This window comes from Chelonia mydas, chromosome 13 (assembly GCF_015237465.2).
Source record: "Chelonia mydas isolate rCheMyd1 chromosome 13, rCheMyd1.pri.v2, whole genome shotgun sequence".
Classification (NCBI taxonomy): Eukaryota; Metazoa; Chordata; order Testudines; family Cheloniidae; genus Chelonia; species Chelonia mydas.
The window spans coordinates 26,604,564-26,620,566 of NC_051253.2; the positions used below are offsets into that span (position 1 = coordinate 26,604,564).

The 16,003-nt window shown below is 47.2% G+C and overlaps 1 protein-coding gene across 5 annotated transcripts in view; it reads right to left on the reverse strand.

Moving 5' to 3' along the window:
* Positions 1-5,253: 5,253 nt before the first annotated feature.
* RALY (RALY heterogeneous nuclear ribonucleoprotein) overlaps positions 5,254-16,003 on the reverse strand; it is a 282,704-nt gene continuing 271,954 nt past the window's right edge. For 2 of the 5 annotated variants that reach the window (XM_043527222.1, XM_037877162.2), the window contains one exon: positions 5,255-8,247. In XM_043527222.1, coding sequence (XP_043383157.1) covers positions 8,179-8,247 — 69 coding nt within the window. In that variant the 3' untranslated portion in view covers positions 5,255-8,178. Of the gene's footprint in view, positions 8,251-8,479; positions 8,529-16,003 lie in introns of all 5 variants that reach the window. The other 3 variants (XM_037877164.2, XM_037877163.2, XM_037877166.2) reach the window with 3 other exon arrangements.

Sequence of the window (16,003 nt, forward strand, 5' to 3'; positions counted from 1 at the left end):
GTACTTTTCAATAGTGCTGCAAGCACTGGTGGATCACAAGGGACGTTTCACCAACACCAACATGGGATGGCCAGGAAAAGTACATGACGCTCGCATCTTCAGGAACTCTGGTCTGTTTCAAAAGCTGCAGGAAGGGACTTTATTCTCAGACCAGAAAATAACCGTTGGGTATGTTGAAATGCCTGTAGTTATCCTTGGGGACCCAGCCTACCCCTTAATGCCATGGCTCATGAAGCCATACACAGGCAGCCTGGACAGTAGTCAGGAGCTGTTCAACTACAGGCTGAGCAAGTGCAGAATGGTGGTAGAATGTGCATTTGGATGTTTAAAAGCACGCTGGCGCAGTTTACTGACTCGGTTAGACCTCAGCAAAACCAATATTCCCACTGTTATTACTGCTTGCTGTGCGCTCCACAATATCTGTGAGAGTAAGGGGGAGATATTTATGGCGGGGTGGGAGGTTGAGGCAAATCACCTGGCTGCTGGTTACGCACAGCCAGACACCAGGGCGGTTAGAAGAGCACAGGAGGGCGTGGTGCGCATCAGAGAAGCTTTGAAAACCAGTTTCATGACTGGACAGGCTACGGTGTGAAAGTTCTGTTTGTTTCTCCTTGATGAAACCCCCTGCCCCTTGGTTCACTCTACTTTCCCTGTAAGCTAACCACCCTCCCCTCTTCCCTTCGATCACTGCTTGCAGAGGAAATAAAGTCATTGTTTCTTCACATTCATGCATTCTTTATTAATTCATCACACAAATAGGGGGATAACTATGAAGGTAGCCCAGGAGGGGTGGTGGAGGAGAGAAGCATCAGGAGGGGTGGTGGAGGAGGGAAGGACAAGGCCACACAGCACTTTAAAAGTTTAAAACTTTAAAACTTATTGAATGCCAGCCTTCTGTTGCTTGGGCAATCCTCTGGGGTGGAGTGGCTGGGTGGCCGGAGGCCCCCCCACCATGTTCTTGGGCTTCTGGGTGAGGAGGCTGTGCAACTTGGAGAGAAGGGCGGTTGGTTACACTGGGGCTGTAGAGGCGGTCTGTGCTCCTGCTGCCTTTCCTGCAGCTCAACCATACGCTGGAGCATATTAGTTTGATCCTCCAGCAGCCTCACCATTGAGTCCTGCCTCCTCTCATCACGCTGCTGCCACCTTTCAGCTTCAGCCCTCTCTTCAGCCCGTCACTTACTCTCTTCAGCCCACCACCTCTCCTCCCGGTCATTTTGTGCTTTCCTGCACTCTGACATTGTCTGCCTCCACGCATTCGTCTGTGCTCTGTCAGTGTAGGAGGACAGCATGTCTCAGACAACATTTCATCACGAGTGCGTTTTTTTCGCCTTCTGATCTTCGCTAGCCTCTGGGAAGGAGAAGATCCTGTGATCCTTGAAACACATGCAGCTGGTGGAGAAAAAAAGGGACAGTGGTATTTAAAAAGACACATTTTATAGAACAATGGGTACACTCTTTCATGGTAAACCTTGCTGTTAACATTACATACATAGCACATGTGCTTTCGTTCCAAGGTCGCATTTTGCCTCCCCCCCAGCGTGTGGCTAGCACCTCCCCCCTCCCACCTCCCCGTGGCTAACAGTGGGGAACATTTCTGTTCAGCCACAGGCAAACAGCCCAGCAGGAACGGGCACCTCTGAATGTCCCCTTAAGAAAAGCACCCTATTTCAACCAGGTGACCATGAATGATATCACTCTTCTGAGGATAACACAGAGAGATAAAGAACGGATGTTATTTGAATGCCAGCAAACATACACTGCAATGCTTTGTTCTACAATGATTCCTGAATACGTGCTACTGACCTGGAGTGGTAAAGTGTCCTACCATGGTGGATGGAATAAGGCTGCCCTCCCCAGAAACCTTTTGCAAAGGCTTTGGGAGTACATCCAGGAGAGCCGTGAATGCCAGGGAAAATTAATCATTAAACATGCTTGCTTTTAAACCATGTACAGTATTTTAAAAGGTACACTCACCAGAGGTCCCTTCTCCGCCTGGCGGGTCCGGGAGGCAGCCTTGGGTGGGTTCAGGGGGTACTGGCTCCAGGTCCAAGATGAGAAACAGTTCCTGGCTGTCGGGAAAACCGGTTTCTCCGCTTGCTTGCTGTGAGCTATCTACAACCTCATCATCATCATCTTCCTCGTCCCCAAAACCTGTTTTCATGTTGCCTCCATCTCCATTGAAGGAGTCAAACAACATGGCTGGGGTAGTAGTGGCTGAACCTCCTAAAATGGCATGCAGCTCATCATAGAAGCAGCATGTTTTGGGCTCTGACCCGGAGTGGCCGTTCACCTCTCTGGTTTTCTGGTAGGCTTGCCTCATCTCCTTAAGTTTCACGTGGCACTGCTTCGGGTCCCTGTTATGACCTCTGTCCTTCATGCCTTGGGAGATTTTGACAAATGTTTTGGCATTTCGAAAACTGGAATGGAGTTCTGATAGCATGGATTCTTCTCCCCATACAGCGATCAGATCCCGTACCTCCCGTTCGGTCCATGCTGGAGCTCTTTTGCGATTCTGGGACTCCATGATGGTCACCTCTGCTGATGAGCTCTGCATGGTCACCACGTTGCCATTCTGGCCAAACAGGAAATTGAAATTCAAAAGTTCGCGGGCCTTTTCCTGCCTACCTGGCCAGTGCATCTGAGTTGAGAGTGCTGTCCAGAGTGGTCACAATGGAGCACTCTGGGATAACTCACAGAGGCCAATACTGTCTAATTGTGTCCACAGTACCCCAAATTCGACCCAGCAAGGCTGATTTCAGTGCTAATCCCCTTGTCGGGGGTGTAAGGAAATCGATTTAAAGAGCCCTTTAAGTCAAAAAAAAGGGCTTCGTTGTGTGGACGGGTGCAGGGTTGAATCGATTTAATGCTGCTAAATACGACCTCAACTCCTAGTGTAGACCAGGGCCTAGAATAAAGAAGAGAGCAACAGGGATTTGGGCCAAAGTAGCATCCCTTTCTGTGCCCAGCCGTTATTAGGATGTGGATTTATTGCTGTCACTAAGGGCCACAGTTCCAAAACAGCCTTGCTCCAAGTTAGGCACCATCATAAGTGAGCAGGTTTTCAGACGAGCTCAGTGTGCCAGGCATGCATTGGGTGCTAGGGATTTTTGAAAATGTGGTCCTTGTTAGGTGCCAAAATGTGAGCATGAGGTTGTTCTTGTAGGCAGTTTTGAAAATCTGGCCCTTTGGGCTTTTCTTGAGCCATAGGAGTAGGACAGGCTTTTCACAAAGGATTAATGTCTGTGGGACAAGTTCTCCTCCCAGTTACACCAGTGTGGATTTACAGTAACACCAGTGAAATTGCTCCTGATTGACACTGATTTGGGTGAGGTCAGCATCTGGCCCTTCCGTTCTGGGGGAGCTCCTGTACCATGATCCCAGTTTGACATCACCTCTCCTCTTGCCTTCTGGAACCTCGTCAGTGCTCTTTCTGAAGGGAAGAGTGTCACTTCGATCCTTCGCTCTACGAACAATATTTGATCTAGTGGTTCATGGATATTCTGACCACGTTATTATCACAATTACTGATTCTTGTATAGTGACCAAAAATGTGCTCAACACTTACGAGAGATGTGAAATGGACCAACCTTTGGTTCCTTCTGTCTGGTAAATCCCTTCTCAGGTGATCTTGAGAAATGCTCTTCTGGACTGTCAACAACAGACTTTTTTTTAGATGTCATCTCCAGTTTTAAATGTTTCTTTGGGGTCTCGAATAGGATGCAGGTATGTCTCTCAGAAGGGAGGCTATTCTCACTGAGATCTGCAACACGTTCCTGCTGCTCTTTGGATGAAACGATTATCTGTCTCACTTTGTATGCCAACCTCATCAGTATTCACATTTTTAACCGATTGACCCAGAATGGAGAGCCACATTAATCATGCAATATGCCACCCTCTAGTCTATACTGTGTGATTGCTTTACCTCCGGATTTGTGTCCCTGGGGACTGGACACCTGGACCTCCAATAAGTCTCAATAGACATGTAAGGCCCATTTCAACAGGCAACAGGTCTAATTTATCTTTGCATTATTCTAGGCATGGAATTACTTTGTGAGGCTGCTCTAACCTATGCCAGGGTTGGGACACAACTGAACAGAGACTCAGAGAACTCCCTGATGCCTCCTACTTCTGGTGCTCTGAGTGGATCCCAGCCACAGCAGCGAATTTGCCCCTTAGTTTCTAAAAAAATCATATTAACCATACAGGGCCAGGGCCTCTGCTTACCTTGCACCTTGTGCCATCATTTGCATCTATGCAAAGCAGGGGGTAACAGGACAATGGTGCAAGTGGAAAAAAGCATTTCACACTCACTTTGCATGGGTGTAAATGATGAGACGTTGTGAGGCAATGGGGACTCAGGCCCATTGCTTTCAAATTCAGCAAAGACATCAATCATTATTCATCACTCATCATCATCAAATGCAGTAGTAGATTGTGCAAATACTACTGAGCAGCCTGCATTTGAATCACTGTTTGATTCAAAGGATGTTTTAATAAATGCTCTTTTTTGGGACAAGGGGGAGGCAGGAAGGGAGGAGACAGGGGAGGACACATACTTTAGATTTAGGGTTATAGCAAAAGTGTTTTTTTTCCAATTCACAACATGGAAATGGTGAGACACTGACGTATGTTCAATGTGTAGTTACAATGGTTGCTTTTCTTCAAAACGCTAAGTTCCGGAGCTGACTTAAATGGTCTCCCAGGGGGAAAGCAGAGAGAAAGAATGGGCACAAAGGTCATGGGGCATGCTATTAGCAAAGAGCTGGGGATAATTCATGGGGAGGTGAGAAGAGGGACCACAGCATGAGAGATCGGAACATGGAGGAGACCGTCAAAAGGAAATTGACTTCTGGAGAGCTCAATACCCACATTTATTTATCCAGGAGCTAATTATTGACTGAGCTGTTGCCTCATGAATATTTACAGCACCTTGAGGGACCATGAGTCTTAATATTGACTGAAACTCAGTCAATGTATGTACTGTTATTTTGTGCAGACTACTACCTTGTACAAGCAGAGTATCTTTTAAGGGATGACAGCAGGGTTGTGTAGTTAGAGCTCTGCACTGCTGACTCTGACAGAGCTACACTACTGCTGTGTGACGTGATTTTTAGCTCGAGCAGACATACTCACGCTAGCTCTGATTGGGCTAGCATGCTAAATATAGCAGTTTGGTCGTGGTGGCATGGCCAGCAGCTTGGCCTAGCCAGCCAAGTATTACTCTGGCTGAGCTCCTAGGTGCAATCACAACTCAGATCGTCATGGCCTGGACCTGTAAAAACTGGAAGCATTGTAGAGCCACCAGTATGCTGATGCCCCTGTGCTGTTCTGTAACAAACAAGGAGCCGTGCTGATTCAGGTTCGGCGGGACAGAATGTGTTCTAAACAAGACCATCAAAATGATTGGGCGGGAGGGGGAACCCGAGGGTTGACCATGACCAGCTAATGCATTTTTAAACACCGCTCGCTTTGTCTACGCTAAATACTAAGAAGTGTTTAAAAGCTGATTAGTTAACACTTTAGATATTTGCCAAGCACTCCTAATTTTTCTAGTCTAGACAGGATGCAAAGGGCATTCCGGCCCAGCTGTCGCCAGGCAGGGAACTGCACTCTGCTGAGATTAAAAGGTTCTCCAATCTCCTGATTAACTTGAATGGGTCAGTTTCTCCTCTCACTTACACCAGTTTTACATCTGCTACGCCAAACCTGGCCATTGAATTAGGACCCAGAAATAATGAGATTGTCTTGAAAAATCATGAGATTATTAAAAATAATAATACATTTTGGGTTCTTTGTATTTGCCTTCTGGTTTCTGAACCTTTAGGTGGCTTTTGGTTCATTCACTCAAGTTTTTCTCTGCAACCCAGAGGCCTACAGACTTACTTTAAAAAAAAGCAAGATGAGAGTCTTACCGACTCATATGCCTCCAGGAGGTGGGACTTTAAGAAGAACATCAAATGTCATGAGATTCTCAATAAAATCATGAATTAGCAACACTTGCTTAGAGACCATTTGTAACCATTGCAGGTTGGCATAAATTGGAGCAGCACCTAGCCTGTCCTAAGCTGTTGGGGTTTGGAGCCAGTGCAAATGTGCCATGAGATCCAGGGAGCCGTAACTGGCTCCTGGATGGCTCCTCCCTGCTGTCCTGCACTGAGTGGATCTCCATGTAGAACAGAATCAGGGTCTTACAGACAAAACATCCTCAAATCCAGAAGAGCTTTGTTCAACCCAACAGACTATGCCTCATCCCAGGCAAAGCAAACCCATTGGCAGAGATGAAACAGGAAAGAGTGAATCCAGAAACACCAGATGGGTCCCAGAGGTCCTGAAAAGGTGAGAGAGAAGACAGCAGAGGTGGAGTAATTTCCCTTTTTTTATTATACAGGATTTTATATACAAGGCCACCTTCTTCCCACATATTAGCATCATGGTCAGTTCATAGCAAAAAATTGCAGCTCATCTCTCAAAGCCTAGACAACAATGCTACAACGGCTCGGCACAGCACAATGGACAAACAAATAGTACCAGAACTGAAACATGGAAGGAAGAGGAGAAGGAAAAGAAAAGAATGGTCGTCCCTTTTAGCCCTCATGATTATTTCCAACGACGAAATGCAAGTAAAACGTTGTGCTTCAAAAGCCATGCTTACAAGCAGGCCAGGCTCTTTCGGGGAGGGAAGCACGGCCCCATGGCTTGCTTTCCACTCTGTCTCCCGCCTAAAGACTCTGTGAGAGGCCTGGGTTTGAGTGCTGGAGCAGAAACCAGGAGGCCGCTGGGAAACTGTTCAAGCGGCTCTCTGTGGTTCTGCTTTGTTTCATCCAGTTTCTTGGAGCTGGTCAAGGAGAAGACATGGGCAGCACTCAGGAGGGTGCGGGGGGGGGGCGGGGGGGCTCCGGTTGGCATGGCACTGTGGACTGAGTCTCAGCCCCATCAACCTCTAAAGCCAGAGACTAGGAATAAGCCCAATAAAGAGGGAATATGTGACCATGCAACAGATGGGGAAGTGGGGGTCCTTTTACAGACTGTTTCATTTGAAGAAACCACCCATGTCTGCTGACCTTTGTCTTCTGGGCTGTGAGCGGGCTAAGGGCAGTGTGAATTCAGGAGTGGGGAGGGAAGGGGATGCTCTAATTCCCTCAGGCCCAGCATGCCGGACACTAACCCTCACAAGTCTTTTACGCTCAGGTGAGTTACTACACCCCCCCAGCCCCATTGCAATACACAGCGATGCAGAGTGGAGCCTGCAGGGTCTGGTGCAGGGACCAGCTCATCCCTCCCGCACCGCCTCCCAGCCAGACCTTGAAGGCCCAGAGGGAGGCTGGAGCGAGGGACTGTGTGTGACCATGCTGCCATAGGGGATTGGACCAGAGGGGAAGAGGTGGCATCGCACCCCTCAGCCTGAACTGTTTGATTGTCCAATAAAAGGGTGTCACACTAGCCACCTGGGTCCACTTTCACCCACACCCCCTTATTCCACAGTGACTGTTTGCCTGCTTACCCTTTAGTTACACATTGTCAGTCGGATGGCTAAGAAACCAGACCTCTGAAGACTAAAGGTGCTCTGTTTCTGCTGCTCTGGCTCACCTATTCTCCTGTCGATGGCTTCCTTCTCTCTCTTCGTGCTGACATGGTGGTCCAAGGAGCCCAGTGCGGAACAAGGGGCATGCTACCGATTCCCTTACACTTGGAGGTGACCGTGCATCCAAGGTGGCTCATGGGATGAAAAGTACTCGGAACGAGGTGATCGGTCCGGGGAGGAAAGGTGCCCCTCTGCCCCATTCATGAACATGATCATATGTGTGAAACTACAAATTGTCCAGACCAACATACTCATTTCCCCAATTAACAAACACGCCGGCCCCTTCTACCTCAGGAACTAAATTCTTTATTGGATTACGACTAGCTATGTCTTCCCGCCTCTAAGGACAGCTCTGCAACGTCCCCGATTCATTTTACAATACAACCTCCATCCCAGAGAGTGGTCAGTGACGGTCATGGAGCGTGTGTTTGTCCACTGCCTAGGCCGGCAGCAGGGCTCTGAGGAGCAGGGATCCACTTGGATGACTGGTTTTCTTTGTTTTTGCTTTACAGATGGGTTGAAGATGTCGGTCCATGTTTCTCCTTTGGAATGCCAGGCGGAGATGACAGCAGCCCTGCATTTTATGCTTGTCCGGCTCAGCATGCCAGTCCAGGGTATAACCTCGTGCTCTCCTCACACTGGTGTTCATCGCTGCTCTGAATGTGCTACTAGGAGAGAGGAGGGAGAAAAACAGGAGCGTCACTCTCCGTGTGATTTAGGAGATGAACTTAGGGGTCAATGCAGAGCCCAGCTGAGCAGCCAGGCTTGGTGCTGGGAAAATGCACAGGGTTTGTTGGGCGACGCATCTTCCAAAGAAGCTAAGATACATAAGGGGGAAACGTTTCCCCCGAATCCAGCATGCATCCCTTGGAGACTTGAGAGCTACGCTAGCTGTACCTGCTTACTGTAGGCTGGCGTCCTCCATAACTGTGTAATGGCTGTTCTCCTGGTGGGAGGGGGAAGGCAAAGAGAAACAGAAACAGGAAATCAACATTAGCCCCTCCTCTTGGGCAGTTCCAGCACGGGGAGTTCAATGATTAGCTCAGACCATGGTGGAAGAGATGGAGGGTGGGGAAGGTGTCAAATCATCCAGGAACACGGATGGAATATATAATGTCACTGGGAAGCAGCAACACTTGGGGTCCCTAGCATGGATATTCACACACAGCACTGAAAGCATGCAGGGAACATAGCAAACGGCCAAATCCTACAGGTGGTTGCTTGTTGTTTATGCCCTCTCAGTCTCTCCTGTTGAAGCTGTTGCATTCTGGGTAAATTAGAGTCCTTGGAGCAGGGGGACTGGATCCTGGGGCTCCTACCACCCCAGGGAGCGCTCTAACCACAGATCTAGCTCTCTCGGGACGGCGGGAGCTTCTGAGGGCGATGCTATGTTTGTTACATGCTGTGCACACTAACTGGGCTTCTGTTAGTCTGCGTTTGTTTCTGTTTTGTTACTTGCTGTTTCATTGTTTTAGGGGTGTTGTTGGGTCCCTGGCCTTCTCCTTGGGCATCGTGGGGGGTTCAGATCGGGTTCATGGGATCGATTTCAGATGGGTTTAGTGGTTTGACCCACAAGCACTGGGTTTGGTGTGTGCCTGCTATCTCCTGCACTGGGAAGTGTGTTGCTGAGATGGACTTTTGCAGGGCTGTTTCTAAATGGGCTAAGACTCTGACGGCCCTTGACCTGCTGGCAGTGGCTGAGGATGGAGCTGTGTACCCCGAGAAGGAGGACAGCATTGCACTGGATGGTAGCTCCATGCCTGGAACTCCCAGTGGGGTGCTGTCTTTCCCTGGCATGGTGAGTCCTCAAGACCCAATCCTGCATGCTGCACTGATGATGCTGGGTCCCAGCCTGGGACTGCACTGCCTGCCACTCTTGGACAATTGGTGTGCCAGCTGCTCCCACTGAATCTCCCTCCTTTGTGAATGGTGAGAATATTAGAGTGGCGGCTCAATGTTCTTCTGAGCTGATGGAGCATGAGGGAGATGAAGAGGACAAAGATCTCTCTGAGTCCTCACTGATTCCTGATGTCCCAGCCAGTCAGCTAGATGGGAAGTGCGCTAAGAGCCATTCAATCTTACTGGACTCTTGCCAGTGTTGTGGTCCCCCTTGGTTGACCCAACAGTTGCAATGGGGCACCTCTGGGTTTAATGGGTTGGGGGTCTTTTTCAGATCTGAAATGGCTCCTTCCTGGACTCTCTTTTCAGGGATGGGTTTTGATTGCCAACAGTCTTGTGGCCACAGGTGGCCTGGGCTAGTGTCCCCCCCCAGCCTTTTGGATCAGATTCTGAGGCATATTTGTTTGAATAGTTACCACTGGCTGCACCCTGCTTTGTTGTTCCTGCCATTAGATGCAGGGGGCCAGGGGCTTATTGATTTAGTCAGCAGAGTGGCAGCCTTTCGCCTCCAGTCTGTTCAGTGGTTGCTATATTCTGTCTTCCCGCTGGCCTGTATGTCCCTTGCTTTTTCTCTCCTCCATCCTGCTGCAGGGATGGGCTTTGACTTTCTCCTGTTTTTGTTGGACCTGTTCTAGATTTGCCTTCACTCTATAATGGTCTTTTTACCGCTTGTTGCCTTCTGCAAAGTGCATGGCCGGACCAGATGTTTTCCAGTTTATGGTTCTTGTAAGAGCTGCAGTTTTTTAACCCATCTTTTCACGCTGCAACTCTCTCCTCCAGGAGCCTGTTTTCTGCCTTTACTCAGCCATCAAAACCAATAACACTATAGTATTCAAAAGTAATATTCAAAACAATATGGGTTACATTAATGTGACTGCCATTTTGGGGGCAATTACTGTATAATATCATAGTTTTTGTAAATAAGGGGGTATGTATTTTTGTAAGTTTCCCCCCAAGTCACTATTTTACAGTATATTTAACTGGCAACTCTTTCTAAAATGTAAATGCTCATCTGTAGTGATTTATATTCTTGCACATACAGTGGGGGCTAATGCTGCTGTCTTTATCTAATCTTTACTCTGGTAAAACACCCAGTCAATGCAATGGGAGTTTTGGATTAATTGAGTCTGCAGGATTTAACCCTCTATTCTGAAATCAGGTAACAATGACCCCGATGGTAATGATTATGTGCTGGGGGGATGAATGAAAATTTCATGTGGAAAATGTAGTTCTGAATTCCTAGACATTTGTGCAATTAAAATGGCAACCTCAACACTGCATTAGCAGAGAGCCAATCCCCAAGAAAGACTGCTTCCTCACAGCTCCCATTACTTGCAGTGGGAAATGCACCTCACAAATATGGGCCAGGGTTAGTTTGTTTTAACAGTCCTTGTTTAGTTTTTCAAAAAATAATTCTGATAATAAATAGGGAAAATGCATTTTTCTATTTGACCAAAAATTGCCTTGGCAAATATCTAGGGTCCAGTTCTGATCTCAGTCACTCTGGGTGTCAATCAGAGTAACTCCACTGAACTCAGTAGAGAGCCAGCCTTGTAAAAGCTCTGTAAGTGAAAGGAGAATTGGGTCCACAGTTTGCCAGAGCAGCTGCTGAGGTCTTCTCCAAACACGTTCACCTTCTGGGTTGAGAACAAACATGGTCTATTTTTGACCCCAAAGGGAGTTATTTCAGGAAATTATAAGCCACTGAAATCAGAGGCTGAGAATGAAGAGGCTACCTTGACAGTAACTAGAGTCAAAACAGCAATGCATAAGTGCATTCTGGCTAGAATAAGTGCCCATTGCAAAGCCTAATGTGGCTGGTAGTGAATGCAGAAAGGTATGCAAGTGAATACACATCAAATCAGTGGTGCTGGAACTAGGAGTGTTGGGGGTGCTGCTCCCCCCTCCTCCCGGCTTGAAGTAGGAAAAATAAACACCAAATCCATGGTTTCCATGGTTTCCATCAGCAGCACCCCCACTATAAAAATTGTTCCAGCCCTCTTGCATCAAATGAAAGATCATTCTTGTGATGAATATGTGAAAGCAAGAAATGGTGCCACGGGATCTCTTTATCATGCATAGCAAAGGCACCAGACCTCATCAAAGTAGGCACAAGCCGGAGAGAGTGAGGCCTTGTCTACACTAAAGGGAAAAGACGATATAAGCTACGCCATTTGAGTTACGTGAACAGCATAACTCAAGTTGATGTAGCTTAGATCTACTTACCGCAGGGTTCACACTATGTGACGTCGACTCTCCCGTCGACTCCCCCTACTCTTCTTGATCTGGTGGAGTACAGGAGTCAACGGGAGAGTGATCGGCGGTCAATTTAGTGGGTCTTCAAGCTAAATCGACTGCCGATGCGTCGATGCTGCAGCATCGATCCTCCAGTAAGTGTAGACAAGCCCTGAGAGAATAACTCTATAGCTTAGTGGTTTGGGCACTCACCTGGGATGTGAGTCACATTCAAATCCCTGCTCCAATGAACATTTAAGTATTTTAGACAAAGTGGAACAAGGCTAGGGCACTCATGGGAGGTGGGAGACCTGAGGTCTGCTGGGCAGCAGGGGACGTAAAGTTAGCCATTGCTAAGGTAAGCCTAAGTCCCCTTTGTGGATCTAGCCTCGAGGGCCCAAATTCGCTGTTCAAGTAAATAAGCCAAATTCCATCAAAGTCTGTGGAGCTGCAGCCATTTACATCTGCAGGGAATTTGGTCCGAAACATGCAGACTGCCTCTTCCTGCATTGCCATGCTTGCTGCTTCTCTGGCACCCCAACCAAGCCACACTGGCAGCTTGGCCGTGCAGATCTGCTGCAGGCACCCGTCCTGCTCACCTTCTGAACTCTACAGGGCTGGAGCTGCCTCCCTAAGGCCAGGGCATCTGACCCATTCCGTAAGAGGGCCCAGTTCCATTTCTAATTGAGGTCTGTGGACTGGGGTATTAAATTTAGGGCTCGATCACCCCAATCCCGCGGGGGTCCAGGGGAAACTGGCACAAACACCAGGGGCAGAATATGGCATTTGTGTAGTTACTAAACTTCTATTGTGGGATTTCCACAGGGACAAAGGAGGTAGGTGCCCTACTTCTATTGACTTTCAATGGGTGTTTGGTGTCTAACTCCCCTAGGTTCATTTAAATGTTACAGCCTTAGCTAATACCATTGTTAAATATTTCCATACGCTTTTTGGCAGTGTGGCCTAGCGGATAGTGTGCACTGAACTGAGATTCAGGAGATCTGAGTTCATTTATTCGTAGAGTCCAAGACCCAAAGGGACCATTATGATCATTTAGTCTGACCTCCCATATAATACAGGCCAGAGAACTGTCCCAACATAATTCCTAGAGCAGATCATTTAGAAAAACATCCAATCTTGATTTTAAAATAGCCAGTGATAGGGGTCAGAGTAACGGGGGGGCGGGGGTGAGAAAACCTGGATTAGTGCTGGAGGTGACCCACCTTGATTATCATGCACATTATAAAGAGGGGTTTCAAAGGGGGATGGGCTGTTGCCAGCAGGAGAGTGAATTTGTATGTGTGTGTGGGGGGGGGGGGGGGGAAGGGTGAGAAAACCTGGATTTGTGCTGGAAATGGCTCTACTTGAGGATCACTTTAGATAAGCTGTTGCCAGCGGGGGAGTGAGGTGGGAGGAAGTTTTGTTTCATGGTCTCTGTGTGTATATAATGTCTTCTGCAGTTTCCACGATATGCTATGCATCCGATGAAGTGAGCTGTAGCTCACGAAAGCTCATGCTCAAATAAACTGGTTAGTCTCTAAGGTGCCACAAGTACTCCTTTTCTTTTTACCAGTGATAGGGGGTCCACCACAATCCTTGGTAAATTGTTCGAATGGGTTCTATTCCCAACTCTGACATTGGCCTCCTGGGTGATCTTGGACAAATCAATTTACATATCTTGCCTCAGTTTCCCCATCTGTACAATGGGGCTAACGCTATCAACCTCCTTTGTAAAGCATGTTTGCAATCTACTGAGGAAAAGTGCTCTATAAGAGCTAAATATTCTACTTCTTCACCTATATGTTACTTATGTGGCTAGTGTCGTCCGTTTTATGCATCAAATTTAGATGCATGAGCTTTTGCTCAATGAACTCCTCACCTGAGGAGACGGATGGTCACAAGAGATGCGCCCTCACCTTAGGAGACATGCAGGGGCAACTCCTGTATTGAGCATCTTGGGAAGTCTGCAGCAATGGAGCTCCCCTCCTACACGCCTTCTAAGCTGTGTAATACAGGCCTGACCCAAAGCCCATTAAAGGCAATGGAAGGGATCCCATCCGTTTCCATGGGCTTTGGATGAGACCCTTGGAAGATGCTTCTCAAAAGGTGTGCAGAAGGGCAACTCATTCGGCTAAGCTTATTTGTATCTGCTGAGGCATAAACTGACTGGCTCATAGACTCAGATTTTAAGACCATAGCAGATCATGATGATCATCTACTCTGTCTCCTTGTATAACAACGGTCATAGGACTTCACCCCACATTCTCTATGTAAATGACATATGCAAAAGAAGCTACATGTAAAGCTATGTGTCAAACAAAGAAGATGCTTATTGCGGTAGAGAACAGAGGCTCCAGTCAGGATCAAGGCTTCATTGTGCAAGGTGCTGTACACGCACAGGAAGATTCAGACCCTGCACCTCACGAGCTAACAGTTTAAGATATGTGGCCTATCTGAACTGGGGTTGCATCCATCTGGCTTTCACCCAGACAATCCAGGTTTTGGTTTCTGTGTCTGGGTGCCATCTAGGGTTGCCTGATGCCTGGTTTTTGGGGACCTGGCAACCCTAAAGGGCACCCAAACCAAAAGTCTGGTTATCGCAGGGGCAGGGGAGGCACCAGGTCATTAACCCATGCCAGACCCTGCTCAGCCAGGGCCGCTTCCTACCTGCAGGCAGGCTCCTTGAGACAATGCAGCAAGCGATGGGGGGATGGGGGAGAGGAGCGAGCGATGGGGGCCAGGCCTCGGGGAAAGAGGTGAAGCATCTGGGGGGAAGAGGTGGCAAAGAGGGCGGGGGAGGGGGGGGGGGAGGAGGAGTGGGGGCTCAAGGGAAGAGGCAGAGCAAGGGCAGGGCCTCAGGGGTCTGGTTACCAGAAATTAGAAAGGTGGTAAACCTATAAATCAGAGCAGGGGTGAATAACTTTTTTAGGTATGAGAGACTTCTGAGAAAAAGTAATAAAAGGCCCCAATCTTCGGGGACACCAACAGATGAGGGCTGTTCTGGTTAAAGTGGTGTGAATACCTGGTTTTTTTTGGTTCACTGGCTGTTTAAAAAAAAAAAATTGTATGTTTTGGGCTGACTCGAAACAATTGTTTTTTGAAAATTTTGGAAAACCAAAAAGAAAAATCATTTGTTGCAGGTCGAAGGCAATATTATATTCAACATGAAACAGAATGCTTTGTTTCATTTTCCAGCTCTTTTAAACTATACATTTTTTTAAAAAGAAGTCCATTTCTGAACAAAAAGTCATTTTGCACTGAAAAATTGAAACATTTTGATTTTTTTCAGAATTTTTTTAGGCTTCTTTTCAACCAAAACAGTTTGGCGAAATCAACATGAATTCATGAAATATTTCAGTTGACATGAATCTGCATGTTCAGCAAAAAAAGTTTCAGATGAAAAATTTCACCTGGCTCTAGTTCTGATGCTTGTAAGTCAAGGGATACATGGAATGGAAGGAGCCAAAAAACCCATTGGAAGTTATTGCAGAAATGTTTAAACATTGCAATTTTGGGATTAAAATATCTTGAAAATGGCATCTGTGATTTGCCTTAAAGTTTGTGAGAAAATGCCATCTGGTGGTAAAATGCAGCCTGACAAGTGGCAGGGCCTTTGAGAACTTTTTCACTAAGTTAGAGGACTGTGTGTGTTCATTATCAGAGTCTTGCTTTAACCTTAATTTGGGGAAACAACTGAGCTTTCTCTAATTATAATACGCATTGCAAAGGCTCCTATCACGGTAGTATCTAAGCAGGGTCCTGATCTTGCAAAGCACTTAAGCAGATGCTTAACTTTAAGCATGCGAATAGCCCAGTTGGCTTCAATGGGAGTAGTCACAACCCCAGATCCATACAGCATACCGTTAAACATGTACTTCATATTAAGCACATGTTTCAATCCCACTGAAGTCAATGGAACTTAAGCACATGTGTAAAGCTAAGCACATGCTTAAGTGCTGCCTTTAGTTGGGATGGGAATAAGTGCATGCTTCAGTGCTTTCCTGAATCAGAGCCCACATGCTTAAACTTAAGCACGTGTCAATGTTTTGCTGGTTGAAGCCCAGGACCTGTGCTGAGAAACAGCTGCCATAATTCCCCAGAGGTGGCCACATTTCAGTGGTGGGTGAAGGCTCTGCTTCTACAGATTTTGCAACCTGCTGTGGGAATTTGGGCTCTGTCTGGATGAAAGACACTCTGCAAATGCAAATCATTATGAATGTGGTGCTGTAATAACATATCTCTGCTACATGCTCCAGCACATCTCAGAATCATTTATTACGGAGCAAA